This window comes from Arabidopsis lyrata (assembly GCF_000004255.2).
Source record: "Arabidopsis lyrata subsp. lyrata unplaced genomic scaffold ARALYscaffold_5, whole genome shotgun sequence".
NCBI lineage: Eukaryota > Viridiplantae > Streptophyta > Magnoliopsida > Brassicales > Brassicaceae > Arabidopsis > Arabidopsis lyrata.
The window spans coordinates 2,200,777-2,218,181 of NW_003302551.1; the positions used below are offsets into that span (position 1 = coordinate 2,200,777).

The window sequence follows — 17,405 nt, forward strand, 5'->3', positions numbered from 1 at the left end:
ATTCTAGGAGAGATGTCAATTTTCATAAAGTTGAAATTAATTTGTTTTCGTTGTCTAATGTATAGGGTCTATAGTATAGATAAACTATATGTTGTGAATTTGTGATCCTATATAATTGTTGATGCAACAAAGAAAAAAAAGGGAACACATCAAATGTTCTAAATGGCTGGAATCTAATCACTTAGTGAGGAATTAACATTAATTAAAAGACTTCTAAAGTCAATGCAAGTGCGCCAATCTTTTAGCAGCTGAAATAACATTGCCCCATCATATCTTTAGAATTAACTTTGGACAAAAAAAAACAAAATCTTTAGAATTAACTTTCAAATACTTCAGATAAGTATATCTTTTTGCTGTTGTGGACTGACAATCTTAAGAAGTTTTTTTTCTTTTCTGATATCAACTATAAAGCAAAAACTGAGGCACTAATTTTAACAAAGTCTAGTTTTATTTATTAAATCAATCATTATTTCAAAAAAAAACAAACAAAAAAAAAGATTTATTTTGATTTATTAAACGTAGAAAATGAAAGCCACGTACATCGTTAAGGAAATAAGGTCGAAATCAAAAGTGCAAGACAGGGAAAATATAATTGTCTCAAAAAAGAAATGTGTTTTTTTTTAACTCCTACTAAAAGAGTGTAATCTATACTAATTCTACGCAATCAAAAGATGGTATTGATCATCCTAAATTCGACATATTTGTACATTTTTTCTTCATTTAGATGATAAATGTGGAATGAACAATTAAAGTTGACAAAAAGAAAAAAGATCAATTAAAGAGATAGAAATAAACATTTAAGAAATGGTTAAGTTGTGTCTCGGAGAATTGGTATTTGGTGTGTATTGGCCACGAGGGGTCACTAGAAAATGTTTGGACCCACTCATTACAAATTTCATGACTCAATTATCAAATTAGCCACTAAACTCCAATTCAGAGGCGTCGAAATACATTAGTATAGTTTGTTTATATATCTATGAATGTATGTGTCTGAAAGTGAAGGAAATATATATATATATATATATATATATATATATATATAGTAAAACACAAAGCATCTACATAATGTATATATATATATATATATAGTAAATAAAACACAAAGCATCTACATAAATATTTTCCTTATATTCGCTAATATTTGTAAGATCTTTAACAAAGAATAATAGATTTGACATATGTTGTATCACTCACATTCGATAAGAATCTAAGTGTCATTGATGGTCTTACATATTGTAAAAATTCTTGTAATAAGCCAACGACTCTTTCTATAGATATCTACATTATTACTATCTTCATCCTCCGGTAAATTTTATATCTCAAAACAAGAGAATTTGATTACATTAATTTAATTACCGTATAAGGAAAAAGGAAAATTGACACAAGATGATTCATAAAATTTACCGTATAATGAAAATTCGAAAATTTTATATCCAAAGAAATGGACATTAATTTTTATTAGTTTAATCACTCATTTTTCTGTTTCCACATACACTAATATTTTTTTTTTTTTGGACAAACCACATACACTAATATTACATCCGAAATCTAGAGTATTGCATGCATACATATAAGTAGGATGACCAAAACAAAAGACATTTAAATATATTATAAATTATTTAATAGAAAGTCAAAATAAGAAAAATGTATTTAAGAAAAGTTTACCATTCAAGATTTTTTTTTTTGTTTATCATTCAAGCTTAATAGTAAGTTTAATTAATAAGAAAAGTTAGAGATAGATTATGATTCGATTAAACTACAAATAATATCAGAAAATTGCAGTGAAATTCTAAATTTTTGCGTTCTAACAAGCTATATGATGATGTCAAATTCGAATTACTACTGTTATTGATAAAGAAATTTAGTACGCACAAAAAATGTTTACGCTGTCGTTGTTTGATGATACAATTAGACAAATCATAGTTCAAAAAGCTAGGAAAAAAGACTTTAACATATCGATGTTGCAATCCAAATTTCTGTTCATGAATAAGATAGATGCATGCAATTTAGACAAAACAAAGCATATATATTGTATAAAAAGGGTTCACGTGTATAAATCTAGATTACAAAATTAAGCCTCAATAACTCAAGTTAACTACAGTATTATATTAAACCAAAAAAACAAGTTAACTATTATTGGATTTAAATTATAAAAGAAGACAAAAATTTTAAAAAATCTTCTCGCAGTTTCTGCTCCCCACTTCCAGTAAACAAATTAGAGCAACCTAACAATATTTTTTTTATGACTAAACTCAGTCTATTTATTTGTTCTTGTTCCAAACAATGGATGTTAACTAATGCTATATTTAAGTCTGGAGCGTATTATCTAAGCAACTCATAAGAGAATACAAAAATTTCAGAATTTTGAGCTCTAGAAATAGTGAGAATGACTAAATTAACTTGTTATGGTCTACATATTCTAAACCCGCCGGGACTTCTTTGTCAATAGAATAAATAATTTTTTCAGTTGAAATCATAATATATATATTGTTAACCAAAAGAACAACCAAAATCCAAATCAAATGGATATTTCTTTTCATAAAAAGAAGTAATTAAATTGTGAATTACGTCAAAATTTCGGATTAAATTCAAATTATCTATGATTATGATCTTTTCACTCTTCCACCACTATAAATTATTATAGTTTCTTTTTTCCTTTTCTTAAAATATGCTCTAAATAAACATATTATAATCCATAGGACCCACTTCTACATGATTCTCCTACATTATAAAACCCTTCTCCCACTTCCTCCTCCTAATGGCTTCAAACTAACTTCCCAAGTCTTCACACAAAATCAAATCATACAAACTCTTACATACTCTTATAAACCAAACTAAAACCATGATTTCGGCGGAAATCACCGGATATTTCCAATATCTACCACCGGAATACCACATAATAAACATGCCTTCATCTCCAACCTCTTCCTTAAACTACCTAAACGATTTGATCATCAACAACAACTATTCCTCATCATCCAACAGTCAAGATCTCATGATGAGCAACAACTCAACTTCCGACGAAGATCATCATCAAAGCATCGTAATACTCGACGAGAGGAAACAAAGAAGGATGCTTTCAAACAGAGAATCTGCAAGGAGGTCGAGGATGAGGAAACAGAGACATCTTGACGAACTTCAGGCTCAGGTAATAAGGCTTCGTAACGAGAACAACTGTCTTATCGATAAGCTGAACCAAGTATCTGAGACTCAAGATAGTGTATTGAAGGAGAACTCTAAACTCAAAGAAGAAGCTTCTGATCTCCGACAGCTTGTTTGTGAACTGAAATCTAACAAGAACAACAACAATAGTTTTCCAAGAGAGTTTGAAGATAATTAGTATTTCATCGGAGGGGCAGAGATTTTGAGTTTGTGTCATTACTTCTCTGTATCAACAGGAAAAAAATCGAGGGATTTTGGGTTTTGGTTGTTTCTCGAATATTTGGTAACGATGATATATTTTTATTATATACATAATATATATATTGAAGCTAAATAATCTTAGCTTTTTTAAAAGTTAAATGATCTAGCTAGTTCTTCGGCATATTCATGTTCTCTAATTATATAAATAACCATAATCCTAAACATACAAGTATAATGATGAGGACCGTCTCAAATTATGAAATTATATACATACTTCTCGTTCAATTTTCTTTTTAACGTAGAAAATTTATTTATTTTCTTTTTTTCGTAGAAAATATTTTAATAAAACAATCGTGATTTCTAGACAGAAAGAAAAGAATTATGAAAGACAAAAATATTGATCTTAATTTGTAATATAGTAGTTCGCATTATAGTATTACCATCATCGTTTTACTTTTTTTGAGTTGTATAACCGATAATATATTAAGAAAATAGATTAAAAAGTATCATATGTAAATTTATAATTATGACGACCTCTATTAACAAATTTTGATATGTTCTGTTCGCCGCATAAATACACTTGCATTGTGCATCATTTGAAACATTATGGATCCGAATGGTAACAGCGTATTTGGTTTTGCGGGAAAAGCGGTTTTGTAGTACGGTACGGTTTAACTGCGGTATTTGTGAGAGAAATATATTTGCGGGACAAGTGCGGTTTGTACAAAATAAGCGGTATGAAATAATGTTTGATTGGTGAAAATAACTAATTGCGGTTTTGTAGTGATGAAGAAATATTTCATATATTTATAAAGTTTATATACCCAAATTAATCTAAAATAAAAGATTATTTTTCTTACATAAATATTGCAAAATCATTTAAAAAATTAAATCATAAAAAAGTACAATACAATAAAAAACTATTATTAATCTGAACCTAACTGTTTTGACACATCTTCGTTGTTCCGTAAAATACCAGTCATAGTTTCTAACAGTTGTAGCTTATCATCATCGTTGCTTTCAGCTATGTCAATGAAATACTTACGCTAAAGTACTTGCTCTTTGAGTGTACTGATGCATGTCTAATAAAATCTAGTATGTTTAGAAAGGTTTAGCGCAATGAATATCGCTTCCGCCTTTTTAAATTCATCATAATCATCTTGAACTTGTACAATTGTTTTCGTAGAAGGAGTTAAAATTTCGGTGGAATGAGCTGAAGGATTTGTGTCTCGTTGACGATTGGACGCCATATCTATATTTAATAAAATCCAACAATTATTCATAAACTAATATGATAAACTATATAGTATTTTATTTTTATTTTTAATAATAGAAATTTTAAAGCGTATTGAATTACTTACAAAAATATATTAATTATTATAAAACTAATCTGATTAGCTATTAACTATTTGTTTTTATAGAAATAGAATCTTTAAAGTATATATATATACATAATTACACATTTAAATTCAAAGCTTTTTGATGTAATAATAATATGTTAACTAAAAAAAAAAAATTACCTTCAAATGATAATTGCTACTTGAAGGAAAAAGAGAAAAACAACTTCTATTTTCTAAAGTGGCATCAAAGAGAAATTGTGTGTTGTGTTTGAAATTTTTTGGACCTAGTCTTTACTTTTATATACAGAATTATTATTTTAAAATTAATATCTATTACCCAGTAGATGCGGATTTATTGGACCGCTGGTTATTACCCATACTGCAAATTGGAGTGCGTTTTCTTATCTGATAGGTAATATTTGTACTGTCTTGAATAACGCAAACATATATTTTTTTTTTTAACAGAAAAAACGCTTATTGAGTATAAAAGTTGTGATTGGTGTTTTGTTTGTGGTTTTGTAAATTTTTCTTGAAATCCGCATTTTGAGTAGTTACCAATCAAGACCTATGGCAAACAAGAAAGTAAACCAAAGATTGCTAAAAATGGTGGCCCTTCTTCTTCTTTTTCTTTAAAGTTTAATCAAATACTTAATCATTTTTGTCCAAAAAAAAAAAAAAAAAACTTAACCATGATTATTTATTTTCATATAGCTTTTATCCACTTTTGTTTCTTAAAATCTTTTGTATCCATTTAAAGCATCACTTTGAGTGTGACAAACCCACCAAGAATGTTTTCTTGAATTTCACTTGGCGCATTACAAGTATGTAAAATTTGAGCACTAAATCTCTATTAAGATATTAATCTTTTTTTTCTTGGGAATATTTTTCTAGTAACTTTTGGCCTACTTTAACACAGATGGGTAATAATTGTCTTTGTTTATAACTGCATCTATTTTCAACAACAAGTTTAACAATATTTATCCTATTACATTAATGCTAGTACTGACCAATATTAACCACATAAAAAGATATCATCCTCGGATTTGGTCGAATTATCTCTACAGAACATTATTATAAAAATATATATATACACGAATAGTATTTAAGAATTGGTTTTGGACCTAGACACAGTACTACGTACAGTAGACACCATGATCCTTCTATTCAAAACGTCAGTCAATATTAAAAATGATTCCAAAGAAGTATTTGTGTTATGCAAAAACTGAATCCTTGAAAGATATATATACCCCAATGACTTTTTTTATTTGCTACGAACGAACTTTCTTTTGTAAAAGATTACGAACGAATTTTGATAACCCATTACTTTGTTTAATTCATGATTTATTCCAATTTGTAGATATTGGGAATTTCTCAATTTAAAAGATTATTCATACTTTATATAAAAAAAAAATTGTTGATGAGTCAAATCTGAAATGCAAAAAGAACAAATTTACAAAAGGGAACACAAGAAGACAAAGAATGGTGGAGGCTCTGGTGATAGTGCTTCTGTCAACAATATCAAAGCATAGAACGTTTTCGAGGCTACTAATGAAAAACTTAAAAGTGTAATATAATCGTTCTGAGAGCTTTCTATAATTTGTGGAGTGACGAATTAATAAAATGATGGTGTGAGATTATACAATTTTATCAATCATATAAGAATTTCAATATAAACCGAAGACCAACTCATGGTCAATAATAGTTTGTCCAAACCCGAAGTATAGCTTACAACAATTTTTCTTTTAAAAATTGTGGAATCAACATTTTTACAAAGAAGGAAATGATTCAAATCTATCTCTACATGAAAGAGAAAAATTGTGGAGATATCTCTCCATAGCTAAAGAAAGTAATGAAAATGATCTCTTCTTAACGGAAGAAGTCAGAGGGAGTACTCTCTTTAGTCTCTTTTATGGAGGATATTAGACTAGAAACATGAATATTGCAAAACAATATATGAAAGTAATAGTATCAACAATTAAGGGCCTAAAGGGATTTTGATGGGCCATTTGAGGCCCATTAGATTGAGACAATGGGCCAGGCCTGCTTTATCATTACGCTGGAAACAATATCCGGCGGAACTAAGTGCCCCAAAGAGAGGAATCCAAGCAGAACAAGGACTTGATATCACCAAAGAGAAGGCATACGCGGTGATGGCAGAAGCTTCCTTATTGTGAGTGAAAATGAGCTTCATCACCTTGGCGTTTTAGGGATGACGAATAGACTCCCCCTTGAAGTAAAACTTTAGCTTTATTTTTTGGTATAGTTCACTATCCTAACAATTTCTTAACTTCGCTCCAATTTTCTCTAGATTACTAATGATGACTATGTTAATCTAAAACATATTATCTTCTCGCCATAAAAAAAAATATAGTTTTGACAAGTCACAAGTGGGGAGTTCCAAGAATAACATATTTGTATTCAAATTTTAAATAATCCAAAACTTTTAAAAAATAATGGGATTAAATAATTTGTGCGTTTGTAAAAATAAATCATGTACCATAATTCATAAAAAATTTCGGAAAAATGTTATACAAAAACATGAACTCTAAAATTTAGGACGTTTCACTCCCCAATTTTTAAAATATCGATTAAATCGTTAAGTTTTTTTTTTGATTTTATAAATAAATGATAAATTTTGTTGATTTGGCCATTAGAGGCATGTCGTCCCAAATTTAAAAGTTCATGCTATTTTGATATTTTTTCTATAACTAAAGACCAATGTTCAACCTCTCTATAACCGAAAACCAATGTTCAAAGGCGAAAAACGGCCTAATGTCGTAAACAAACAGAAGTTCTAACAAGCAGTTAATGCCGTAAACGGATATGACTATCTACTTAACGACATGCCTAAAATGGCCAAGTCAACAAAAATTCGTCATTTATTTATGAAGTCAATAAGGGTGTTATTGGGTTATTGATTTGTAAATCCATATAGGATTTGAAAATCTTTATTAATTATGAAATCAAGACATATGAATTTTGAAATAACATGTGATTACCTATGAATTGGAATCTTTCTATTTTTCTTTTTCAAATCCATTCGATCAAATCCATTTAAAACATAATTTGGATTTTGAAAACCCTGAACAAATGACTAAACGAATAACATGATTTTAACTAGTATTTATAAATCATAGAACCAATAACACATGATTTTAATTATGATTTTAAAATTAATGATTGAATAACAAATGATTTTTGTTTGGATTTCCAAATCCTTATAATTCCATAAACCAATAACCGCTCCTAATCGATATTTTTAAAGTTGGGATTAAAACGTCCCAAATTTGAATGTTCATACTTTTTTGATATTTTCACAATGTTTTTCATAGTGGACTAGGTGAAAAACAACAAAAGTACATAAAAAATAAAATCGTTTGGTAACACTTCTCTAAGGTTCCTTTGGGATTTGATTTTGAATTCAAGATGATGAAGTAATTTTGTTTGTTTTTCTCTTGAGAATGTGTGACATTATTTCTTCTTTGAATCTACCTATATATCTTTCATGACGTTTATCAATAAAGATTTCTCTAATAGCACTAGATATCAACATAAATCTGATGTTCTGTTTATGATAAAACCATGAAAAAACTAACGGTAACGTCAAAAGAGTGTCTAGGTAGTCTCAACATATCTACATCATTGTGGTACTCTTAGATAATGTACTAATGTAAAGCATGGATAAAGCACAGTCCTCCTTATGACTCGCTTTGTGAAGACAATGCCATTTTCATAAAGCATTATGCTCTCGAACAATAATGCTCCACTCATGTGGTAAAAGAAAAGATCGAATCAAAGTGAGTAGAGAAGTGAGTAAGAAACAACAAAAGAATTTCAAGAGTATAATAGTTAATAGTTACCAACACATTGGTGATAACTGATAACTCGTTGATCATTGTCATCATTAACTAGAAACCGGTTTGGATTGTTATGAGAATTTTTTTTTAAAATAATAATAAATAAAGTATTTTAGGAAAAGAAAAAAAAATCATAATTGTTTTTAGATTGTTCTGAATTAAATAATATAAAAGTTATGATCGAATAATTTCATGGAAATTTGGAAAAGTAACGCACAAAAATTTATAAATTTAGTAAGTAACCAAAAAAAAAAAATGATATTGTTTGTATAAACTGTAAATCGGACTCTTTACCCTTTTATCTTTCCACATGCATACACAACACAAGTACATGTCTATTTTTATCTCCAGATGCACACAGAACTCAGACAAAAACAAGCATTGCACACGCCTCTCAATTTCACATGCTACTCAGCACCACCTCACAATTTCACCACCACTAAACAACATATTTGCCAGATTATGTCCAATAATCTTCAACCACCACCATTACTAACGCTACCGTTGCTATTGCCGTCACCATCGCCACCGCCGCTGTTGTCGTTACCATCGTCACCACCACCACGCTAGCCCACACTACTCTGTCTTCATGCGTGTCCACAAACCGAAACGAGTGTGAAGGATCACGTCACTCTCTTTTTCACACGCGTGTCATCATGCTTTAACGAGGAGTTACTTGACTTTTCATCCCTCTCTAGTATTATTTACTTAATTTTGCACATTAAGGTGTTATATTCTTAAACCCCGTTCTAAAAATCTCCGTCTACCCTGATTACTCTCCGCCTCGATTAATGACTAATCCCTTAAAAAAATCAGTCACCAGATTATTTTCCGCATAATCCGATTAATTTCCGCCAAATCCGATTATTTTCCGCCTATTCTTACATATTCTGATTATTTTTTGATTGCAAGTATATAAAAACTCTTTATTTTTGTTATTTAAACATTTGAATTGGAAGTTTGTGATGTTTTACAATAATTTATGTTCAAATTTTTAATAAAAGTTATAATTTTTAATAAAAAATCATAAAAGTATACCTTAAAATATATTTTTTTATGTGTTTACTACAATTTTGAAAACAATACTAGATTAATATATTTTTAAAATATTAAAATAACCTTAAAACTAATCCCTGATTTTAATCCGATTTTTCGATTAATCGCTAAGCCCATACCGAACGTCCGACTAGCGCCTAACGATTTTTCGAACAAGGTTCTTAAATAGTTTATCAAAAATGGTTGTTTGTGCAAATCACCCTAATTTCATTCCTTCCGAGAAAATAATTGAAAGGCAGAGAAAAAAGAAAGAGCCCATCGAGAAGGATTAGTAAAACCTATCTCTAGCAACTTACATACATTCTCGATTAAATTATGATCCGATCAAGAACTCATTATTGTAACAGATAAAGTCAAATTTGTGAGATCCACTACTAAATCTAACTTAAAGCATTGAACTTTTTTTTCTTTATCTCATCTCCTTTGCTCTGCTTTCTTCTGGTCAACCCCCACGATATTCCTTCTTATGTGATTGTAAAGAGAAGATTTTTCAGAGATGGGTCTCTTCGAATTGGTGAAATCAATCGATTGGGAACAAGAATCGTTCCCAACTTATCAGGATTTAGGGTTTTTGCCTCTCTTTGCAGTGTTCTTTCCTACAATTCGATTTCTACTTGATAGATTCGTCTTCGAGGTAATTTTACTTATTCATGTACACCTTTTGGGATTATAGATTTGTTGTTTCTCCAATCGCATTTATTGTTGTTTCACCAACCAACAAAAAAAAAAAACATCACTTTCAGATTTCTACCTTTTAGTTGAGAGACCAATCATTACTCTTGACTCGTGTCTCTCTGTATGAATCTGCTGATGTTTAGATTTTGTCTGAAAATAAATGCAATGTAGATGAAGCAGATTTGTTTGGTACTTTTGGTAGGTGAAAGTTTACATTTTTTGTTTTATTGGTGTTTTGTAGAAATTGGCAAATCTTGTGATCTATGGAAGGAATTTTTCTTTATTATTATAAATATTCAAACATACAACATACTAATCGTACAATTAACACTATATAGATTTCTATATGGAAGTGTATTTACTATCTATCAGCTGAGCTACTTGCTTTATCTGTGACTTATAATGAACCTTGGTTTTCAAATACTCTCTACTTTTGGATTGGTCCTGGAGATCAGATTTGGCCTGATCAACCGATGAAGTAAGACTTTTTCATTTTTTCGTCGTTATGGTGAGCATTTACTTATATATGTTTTTATATATATATGTTCTCATAAAAAAAAGAAGTTGAAGTTTTTATATATGTTTGCTGCTGGATTCTACACGTACTCTATATTCGCGTTGGTGTTTTGGGAAACAAGACGGTCTGATTTCGGAGTTTCGATGGGTCATCATATCACAACTCTTGTTCTCATTGTCCTCTCCTATATCTGCAGGTACGTATTAGAATATGTTTATACACTTGTGTTGTGGAGGGAAAGGATTTATCTTTGCTCTGATCTTCTTTTGTTTTTCGATGTTGATGATATAGATTAACTCGTGCTGGTTCTGTTATTCTTGCACTTCATGATGCGAGCGATGTGTTCCTTGAAATTGGGAAAATGTCGAAGTATTGCGGAGCTGAAAGTCTCGCGAGCATTTCGTTTGTTCTTTTCGCTTTGTCTTGGGTCGTTCTACGTCTCATTTACTATCCTTTTTGGATCCTGTGGAGCACAAGGTTTGTTAATATCCCCCGAACGTTTTTCTTGAATGTTTTTCTTGACTTCTTGATGTATATATTGTGATTTTTGATTTGCAGCTATCAAATTATTATGACTGTGGACAAAGAAAAGCATCCTAATGGGCCGATCTTGTACTATATGTTCAACACACTACTGTATTTTTTGCTTGTTCTTCATATATTCTGGTGGGTTTTGATTTACCGGATGCTTGTGAAACAAGTGCAAGATCGAGGCAAGCTTAGCGAAGATGTTAGATCCGGTACGCAACAAAAACTCTATTTTGGACCATCCAAGTAGAGAAAAAAACCCGCTATTAATGTTGTTTCATTTCTTTTGCAGATTCTGAAAGCGATGATGAACACGAGGATTGATTGCAGATTCGGAATATTAGTGCCTGCACGTTGTTTTATCTCATGAACCTGAACCACACGGAGACTTCAGATTTCAACATGAAGCAGGATTCATTGCAGTAATGTTTTTGCTAGAATTTTAACTGTTGGTTCATCATCTTCCAGAGGATCGTAACCGGAATGAATCGGTTTCTCAATCTGAATTTTTGATTTCTTTAAAAGTTTGAGCAAATTCAAGATTTTGATTAGACACACTGCTCAAACTGCTACACTTTTTATTTATTTTTCTTCTTCAGTTTGAATTGGTTGGGACTACATTTATGCTTTTGCAATAACACAATTCCTTGTATCATTAAAAACGTCATCTCAAAATTAATTCCCTTTATATGTTTGATCATCTTTTAATTATCTCCTAAACATATAAAGTTCATAGACAATTAATATGAATAATCAAAATAAAATATTTGGAAAGAAAAAAAAGAATAAAGGAAAAATCAGTATTTTTACTTAGGCGCACAATAGCGACACGCCTTTGAGATTTGTTTGGGGTTTTAGCTTTCTCGCTGTCTTGGACGGGAAGACTGAAACCAATTGCAACAAAAAAGAAAAAAGCTCTCTTCTTTGTTCATCATCGATCGATTCTTCTGCAAAAAGGTAACTCCTTTTCACATCCTTCTCTGCACCAAACCCTAAATTTTCTTGCTTTTTTTTCTGGGTCGTCTCTCATTGACATCTTCCTTCAACTGATACTGTCTAGTTTGCTTCCCAACTCTTGAAATGTATAAATTTCGAGACTTTTCTGGAGATTTGAGTTGGGAATTGTTACTGCAGTTTTTGGCTACCAGTGTGATTCGGATATTTAGAAAAAGAATCGATTTTTTGGATTATAACGGTAAAAGGAATCAATCAACGATCTGTGATTTGATGATTGTTATCTTTTGTTGCATTGCTTGCGGAATATAAAGATGAGTCGATCTTCATATATATGTCCACGAACCAACACAAGTTTGCGTTTGATTTAGGTTTTGCAGCAACTAGTCCTGTTTTGGTGTCTTTCTAATCTCACTCACAGGATCTCTTAATGTGGAATATAAGATATTTGATCCTACGACTGTTCGTGCTTTCATGTTGGGTTTATAATATGGATACAATTGAATTCCTGGCATTCCATTTTGATCAGAACCAAAGAACTGTTTGTGTTTGCATCACCTGATTCAGTTTAGGTGTCATTGTTATCTAATTCTCATGGTTATCTAAGAACGTTATTTTGGATATAAGTATAACCTGGATGTTTTGGAAACTAATCGGTTTTTTTTTCGTTAGATTTTCCGCAGTTTTTGTTGATTGGATTGGCCGATTGAAACTGGAGAAGGAAAAAAAATCGATTATTTGACATAAGATCTGTACCAAAAAAAAAAAATTCTTCCATCAGCTCAGTGGATTTTGCATTCTCTTAAGTTATTTTAAGTAATTCTTCAAGTAAAATCTGTGATTCGATGATTGTTATCTTTGTAGGTAATGTATAGACACAATGTAGGTAATGTATAGACTTATCTAGGAAAACAAATAGTTTTTGGTTAGAGTTTTGGGGTTCCACGGTTTTCTTTATATGAGGTAAAAGAAATGAAACTGGAGAAAGAAAACTATTTGTAATGAAGGTCGACTTTGTTACGAGCTCTTAAAGCTAAGTTGTCAAATATATGTTTAAGATGGTTGTAATCTTTTGTTGCATTGCTTGTGGAATGTAACATGAGTCGATGTTCTTATATGTCCACAAACCAACAGAAGTTTGCTTTTGATTTAGTTTCTTGCATCAATTATTCTTGTTTAGCTGTCTTTCTAATCTCAGTCACAAGAGTGTGCAATTTCTTATTTTTAATATAAGATTTTTGATCCTACGATGACTGGTCTATTTTGGTCTTTCATGTTGGGTTTGTTAGTAGATAATGGATACAATTGAATTGTTGACATTACATTTGATCAGAACCAAAGAACTGTCTGTGTTTGCATCACCTGATTTGATTTAGGTGAAATTGTTATCTAAGTGCTTGCGTCCTTCTTTAGATGTGTGTGCCTCGTGCTAGCTAAGCTAACTACATCTTTAATATGGTCTTGGTACAGGTTTGTGAGATTTCGATAAAACCTAAGAAATGGAAGATGTACTTACCGAGAATCCTCCACCTTCAAGATTCTTCCAAGAAGATCTTAACAACTTTGTTCCGCCACCTGAATCCCTACCATCTCCTTTCATCATATTCTCAAACCCGAAACCCGAACTTCCTCTCCGACCATCTCTACTCATCATAGCCATATCTTCACCTTCCCTCTATATTTTCCATAATTTACCTTCAAAGACTCTCCTTGGAAGTCTCATCATGCATGAAGTCCCGTTTTCTGGAAACACCATGGAACCATTGAGAGAGAGAGAGTTACTTGTTGCATGCAAGGCAGAACAAATTGGTAAGTGGTAACCAAACCTTTGATCCCAATTGTGAAATACAGATTAGATTATAATAAATTAATAACCATTGTTAAAGACATTACAGACACAATACAATAATTCCATATAGTCATATCTAGAGGGTTACCAAAAGTCATTAATGTTTTTAATTACCAAAAAGCTAATTAAAGGCAATCGTCAACGTACTACTATCCTAACCACTTAATGTTTGGCTTTGTTGTGTTCCTAGAGAGCCTTCGCTGAGCCGAAATTCCTGCCACAAAAACATCCAACAACAAGCAAATTTTTTATTATTATTAAATACTATAATTAAAGACATCGAAACATTGAGAGAGAGAGAGTTAATTGTTGCATGCAAGGCAGAACAAATTTCCAGTCGGTAAAACTTTCTCTGTTTTTGCCTTTTTGCCTTTTTTGCAGGCACCACGTCATGGGTCTCGGATGCTCTCTTCTTGCATGGAGGTGTCTCTGTAGGTGTCTCCACATAGCCGTCCAAATCAGGAGTCTTGTAGCCCATGAAATGGATGAATCCTTCCACCCATGGATTGTGAAAGCTTGAACTCCTTCTCGAAGGAGAGATCAAAACTAGCCGTGGGAAATTGCTTTCGGGAAAGAATTGTATTGTCATGTTGATGACGAGAAATACGTCGTGGCAATTCTTTCCCGAAAGCAATTTCCCATGGCTAGTTTTGATCTCTCCTTCGAGAAGGAGTTCAAGCTTTCACACTCCATGGCTGAAGGATTCATCCATTTCATGGGCTACAAGATTCCTGATTTGGACGGCTATGTGAAGACACCTACAGAGACACCTACATGCAATAAGAGAGCATCTGAGACCGATGACGTGGTGCCTGCAAAAAAAGCAAAAACAGAGAAAGTTTTACCGACTAGAAATTTGTCCGGCCTTGCATGCAACAAGTAACTCTCTCTCTTAATGTTTAGATGTCTTTAATTATAGTATTTGATAATAATAAAAAATTTGCTTGTTGTTGGATGTTTTTGTGGCAGGAATTTCGGCTCAGCGAAGGCTCTCCAGGAACACAACAAAGCCAAACATTAAGTGGTTAGGATAGTAGTACGTTGACGATTGCCTTTAATTAGCTTTTTGGTAATAAAAAAACATTAATGACTTTTGGTAACCCTCTAGATATGACTATATGGAATTATTGTATTGTGTCTGTAATGTCTTTAACAATGGTTATTAATTTATTATAATCTAATCTGTATTTCACAATTGGGATCAAAGGTTTGGTTACCACTTACCAATCAATTTATATTTTATAATCAGAGTGATCATCTTATAATACAATTCCTTGTATTGTTATAATGTCATCTCAAAATTAGCTCCCTTGCAACAGATTAACACTAACTGAATTTTTTGGTTTAATGCATAATTTGATCATCATTCTTTTAGTAATCTCCTGAACAATTAATATGAATAATCCAATTAAATACTATCTATATATATATATATTTTTGGTGAAGATTTGGCCTCAAAAATCCTTTTACAATTTCAATATTGTACATTTAGTCCCTACAAATAAAATCTGAAAAAATATATGTCTTAATCAAATTTACAACTCAATAAATAAACTCTTAAAACATTTCCTATTTTTATGGTTACAAGATTTGAGATCTTAACATATGGAAGTCAAATATTCAAAATTAAAACTATTAATAACCATAATCTCGGACGAATCTACTAAATATAAACAACTAACCAAAACCTAATCGTAATCAAATCTTGAAATCAAAATATTTAATTTTAAATGCTATTAAACATAATCTCGAGAAAATCTAGCAAATGGAAACTATTAAAACAATAAAATCGAAATCAAATCTAAGTTGATTTTCTAAATAAATTATTCCACATTCCATATTTAAAAATGCATGTTTAAGAAGAAATAACTTATCATATTATTTAAAACGTTTTAAATATGTGTAATATTACTACGAGATTAATAGAGGATATTATCCCCATATCTCGCTTAAATATTAACTTTCCTTAAACACATTCAATTTTTTTTTACGATTTTAAAGATATGTGGTTTGTATTTATTACTATTATCTTGATTGATTAATCGAATAAGATTTAATGCTAACAATAAATATTATGTGCAAATCAAAATTGGTTAAATACTTAAAAGCATATCCTCTACAGATTTGTTAAAACAATATATATAGTCTAAATCATTGGCATATTACAACAATATATTTTAAAGATCACAATCTTTCCAAAAACAAGATAATCAGTTATTCAATCACAATATTTCGGATTTATTAGTTTCCTCGATAAGATTTGTGTATATCAAAATTTAACTTCACCACTGATGTCTAGTGATTTTGGTTGTTTTAAAGCCTCTTTTCTCTTAGTTTTCATTGTTTTGCATTCATATTTCGGCATATAGTGTTGTATTTGCATTTGCATTTGGTTTTCTTAGGTACGTGAGTGGAGCTTGGAGTTTTGGGAATAAATAGAGCAAAAAGGGAGCTAAAAGAAGGCAACTTGAGTAATGAAGATCAAAGAGGATCAAGAGGTGAAAGAAGATGTCAAGATGTGGTGAAGAAAGATAATTGAAGAAGAGAAGAGGAAGCAATAGACCATCTGGTCGATTCCCTGGTCTATTGACGTGGATCAGAGCTACAGACAAGACACCGATCGATCAAGCAATCGACCGATTGCCTCAGGACAAACCAATCGACCAACTGGTCTATTCCTTGGTCGATTTACATAGATCAGAGCTTCGGACAACACTTCAATCGATCACTTGATCGATCGATTGCTCTACCCAGTAGACCAAGTGGTCGGTTGAGTGGTCGATTGGGTGCCTGAACCGGGTCAAAACCCGGTTTGTTCCGGGTTGACCCGGTTCGTTTTCCCCTTTTGTATATATACTCTTAACCTAGTCTTAGATTGGGGTATGCTTTGTTTAGAGTTCAAAAACTTCTCTTAAGGTTTATTTCTAAGTTTTTGTATGAATCTTTGGTTTTGTTGAGTTTTGATTTTTGAATCAAAATTTCTCTTTTAATCTCTTATCTACCTTCTCTAATTATGATTTCACAAAGATCAAACCTATTGCTTTGTGTAATCATGATCATGAGTGAGTAGTCATTTAGAGTTCTTGGGTTAAGGTAGATTAGGATGGTTTAGTTGTTGGGTTATGGAGTTTAGGGCTAGATTACTTAAGATCCTTGCTTATTGGTTGATTATAAAGCTAGATTAGCCTTGATCATGTTGATTTAGACTTTAGGAATTTCATGCCCGGAAGGTGTTCGATGAAATTCCCGAACCAAAGCCTTTAAGT

General features: G+C 31.3%; 2 protein-coding genes and 1 pseudogene across 5 annotated transcripts; all 3 read left to right on the top strand.

Annotated features, from left to right (window-relative positions):
• The first annotated feature begins 2,322 nt into the window (after positions 1 to 2,322).
• LOC9311321 (basic leucine zipper 43) lies at positions 2,323 to 3,595 on the top strand. Its single transcript, XM_002875207.2, has one exon. It carries the CDS (start codon positions 2,843 to 2,845, stop codon positions 3,338 to 3,340), a length of 498 nt encoding a protein of 165 aa, XP_002875253.2. The 5' UTR covers positions 2,323 to 2,842; the 3' UTR covers positions 3,341 to 3,595.
• A 6,231-nt stretch (positions 3,596 to 9,826) lies between these two features.
• Positions 9,827 to 11,956, top strand: LOC9312984 (annotated as a pseudogene). Its single transcript, XR_002331932.1, has 5 exons — positions 9,827 to 10,250; positions 10,533 to 10,770; positions 10,850 to 11,004; positions 11,100 to 11,548; positions 11,629 to 11,956. The product of XR_002331932.1 is annotated as an LAG1 longevity assurance homolog 1 (transcript).
• Positions 11,957 to 12,189: 233 nt separating this feature from the next.
• LOC110228366 lies at positions 12,190 to 15,505 on the top strand. 3 transcript variants are annotated; one of them, XR_002331933.1, is made up of 4 exons: positions 12,190 to 12,293; positions 13,761 to 14,099; positions 14,521 to 15,018; positions 15,109 to 15,505. XR_002331933.1 is itself a non-coding variant. In XM_021025598.1 (3 exons), exons 2-3 carry the CDS (start codon positions 13,790 to 13,792, stop codon positions 15,171 to 15,173), a joined length of 375 nt encoding a protein of 124 aa, XP_020881257.1. In that variant the 5' UTR covers positions 12,192 to 12,293; positions 13,761 to 13,789; the 3' UTR covers positions 15,174 to 15,505. The 3 variants fall into 3 exon arrangements, 2 of the variants coding, with proteins under 2 accessions (XP_020881257.1, XP_020881256.1); XM_021025598.1 differs by lacking the exon at positions 14,521 to 15,018 and having other exon boundaries at positions 12,192 to 12,293; XM_021025597.1 differs by lacking the exon at positions 15,109 to 15,505 and having other exon boundaries at positions 12,192 to 12,293; positions 14,521 to 15,102.
• The last annotated feature ends 1,900 nt before the right edge of the window (positions 15,506 to 17,405 follow it).

Excerpts from the sequence above, each read along its gene's own strand:
- LOC9311321 (XM_002875207.2), top strand. The coding sequence starts at position 2,843 with ATGATTTCGGCGGAAATCACCGGATATTTCCAATATCTACCACCGGAA.
- LOC110228366 (XM_021025597.1), top strand. The coding sequence starts at position 13,790 with ATGGAAGATGTACTTACCGAGAATCCTCCACCTTCAAGATTCTTCCAA. Across the intron at positions 14,100-14,520 it reads ATGCAAGGCAGAACAAATTG|GCACCACGTCATGGGTCTCG; the intron begins GTAAGTGGTAAC and ends CCTTTTTTGCAG.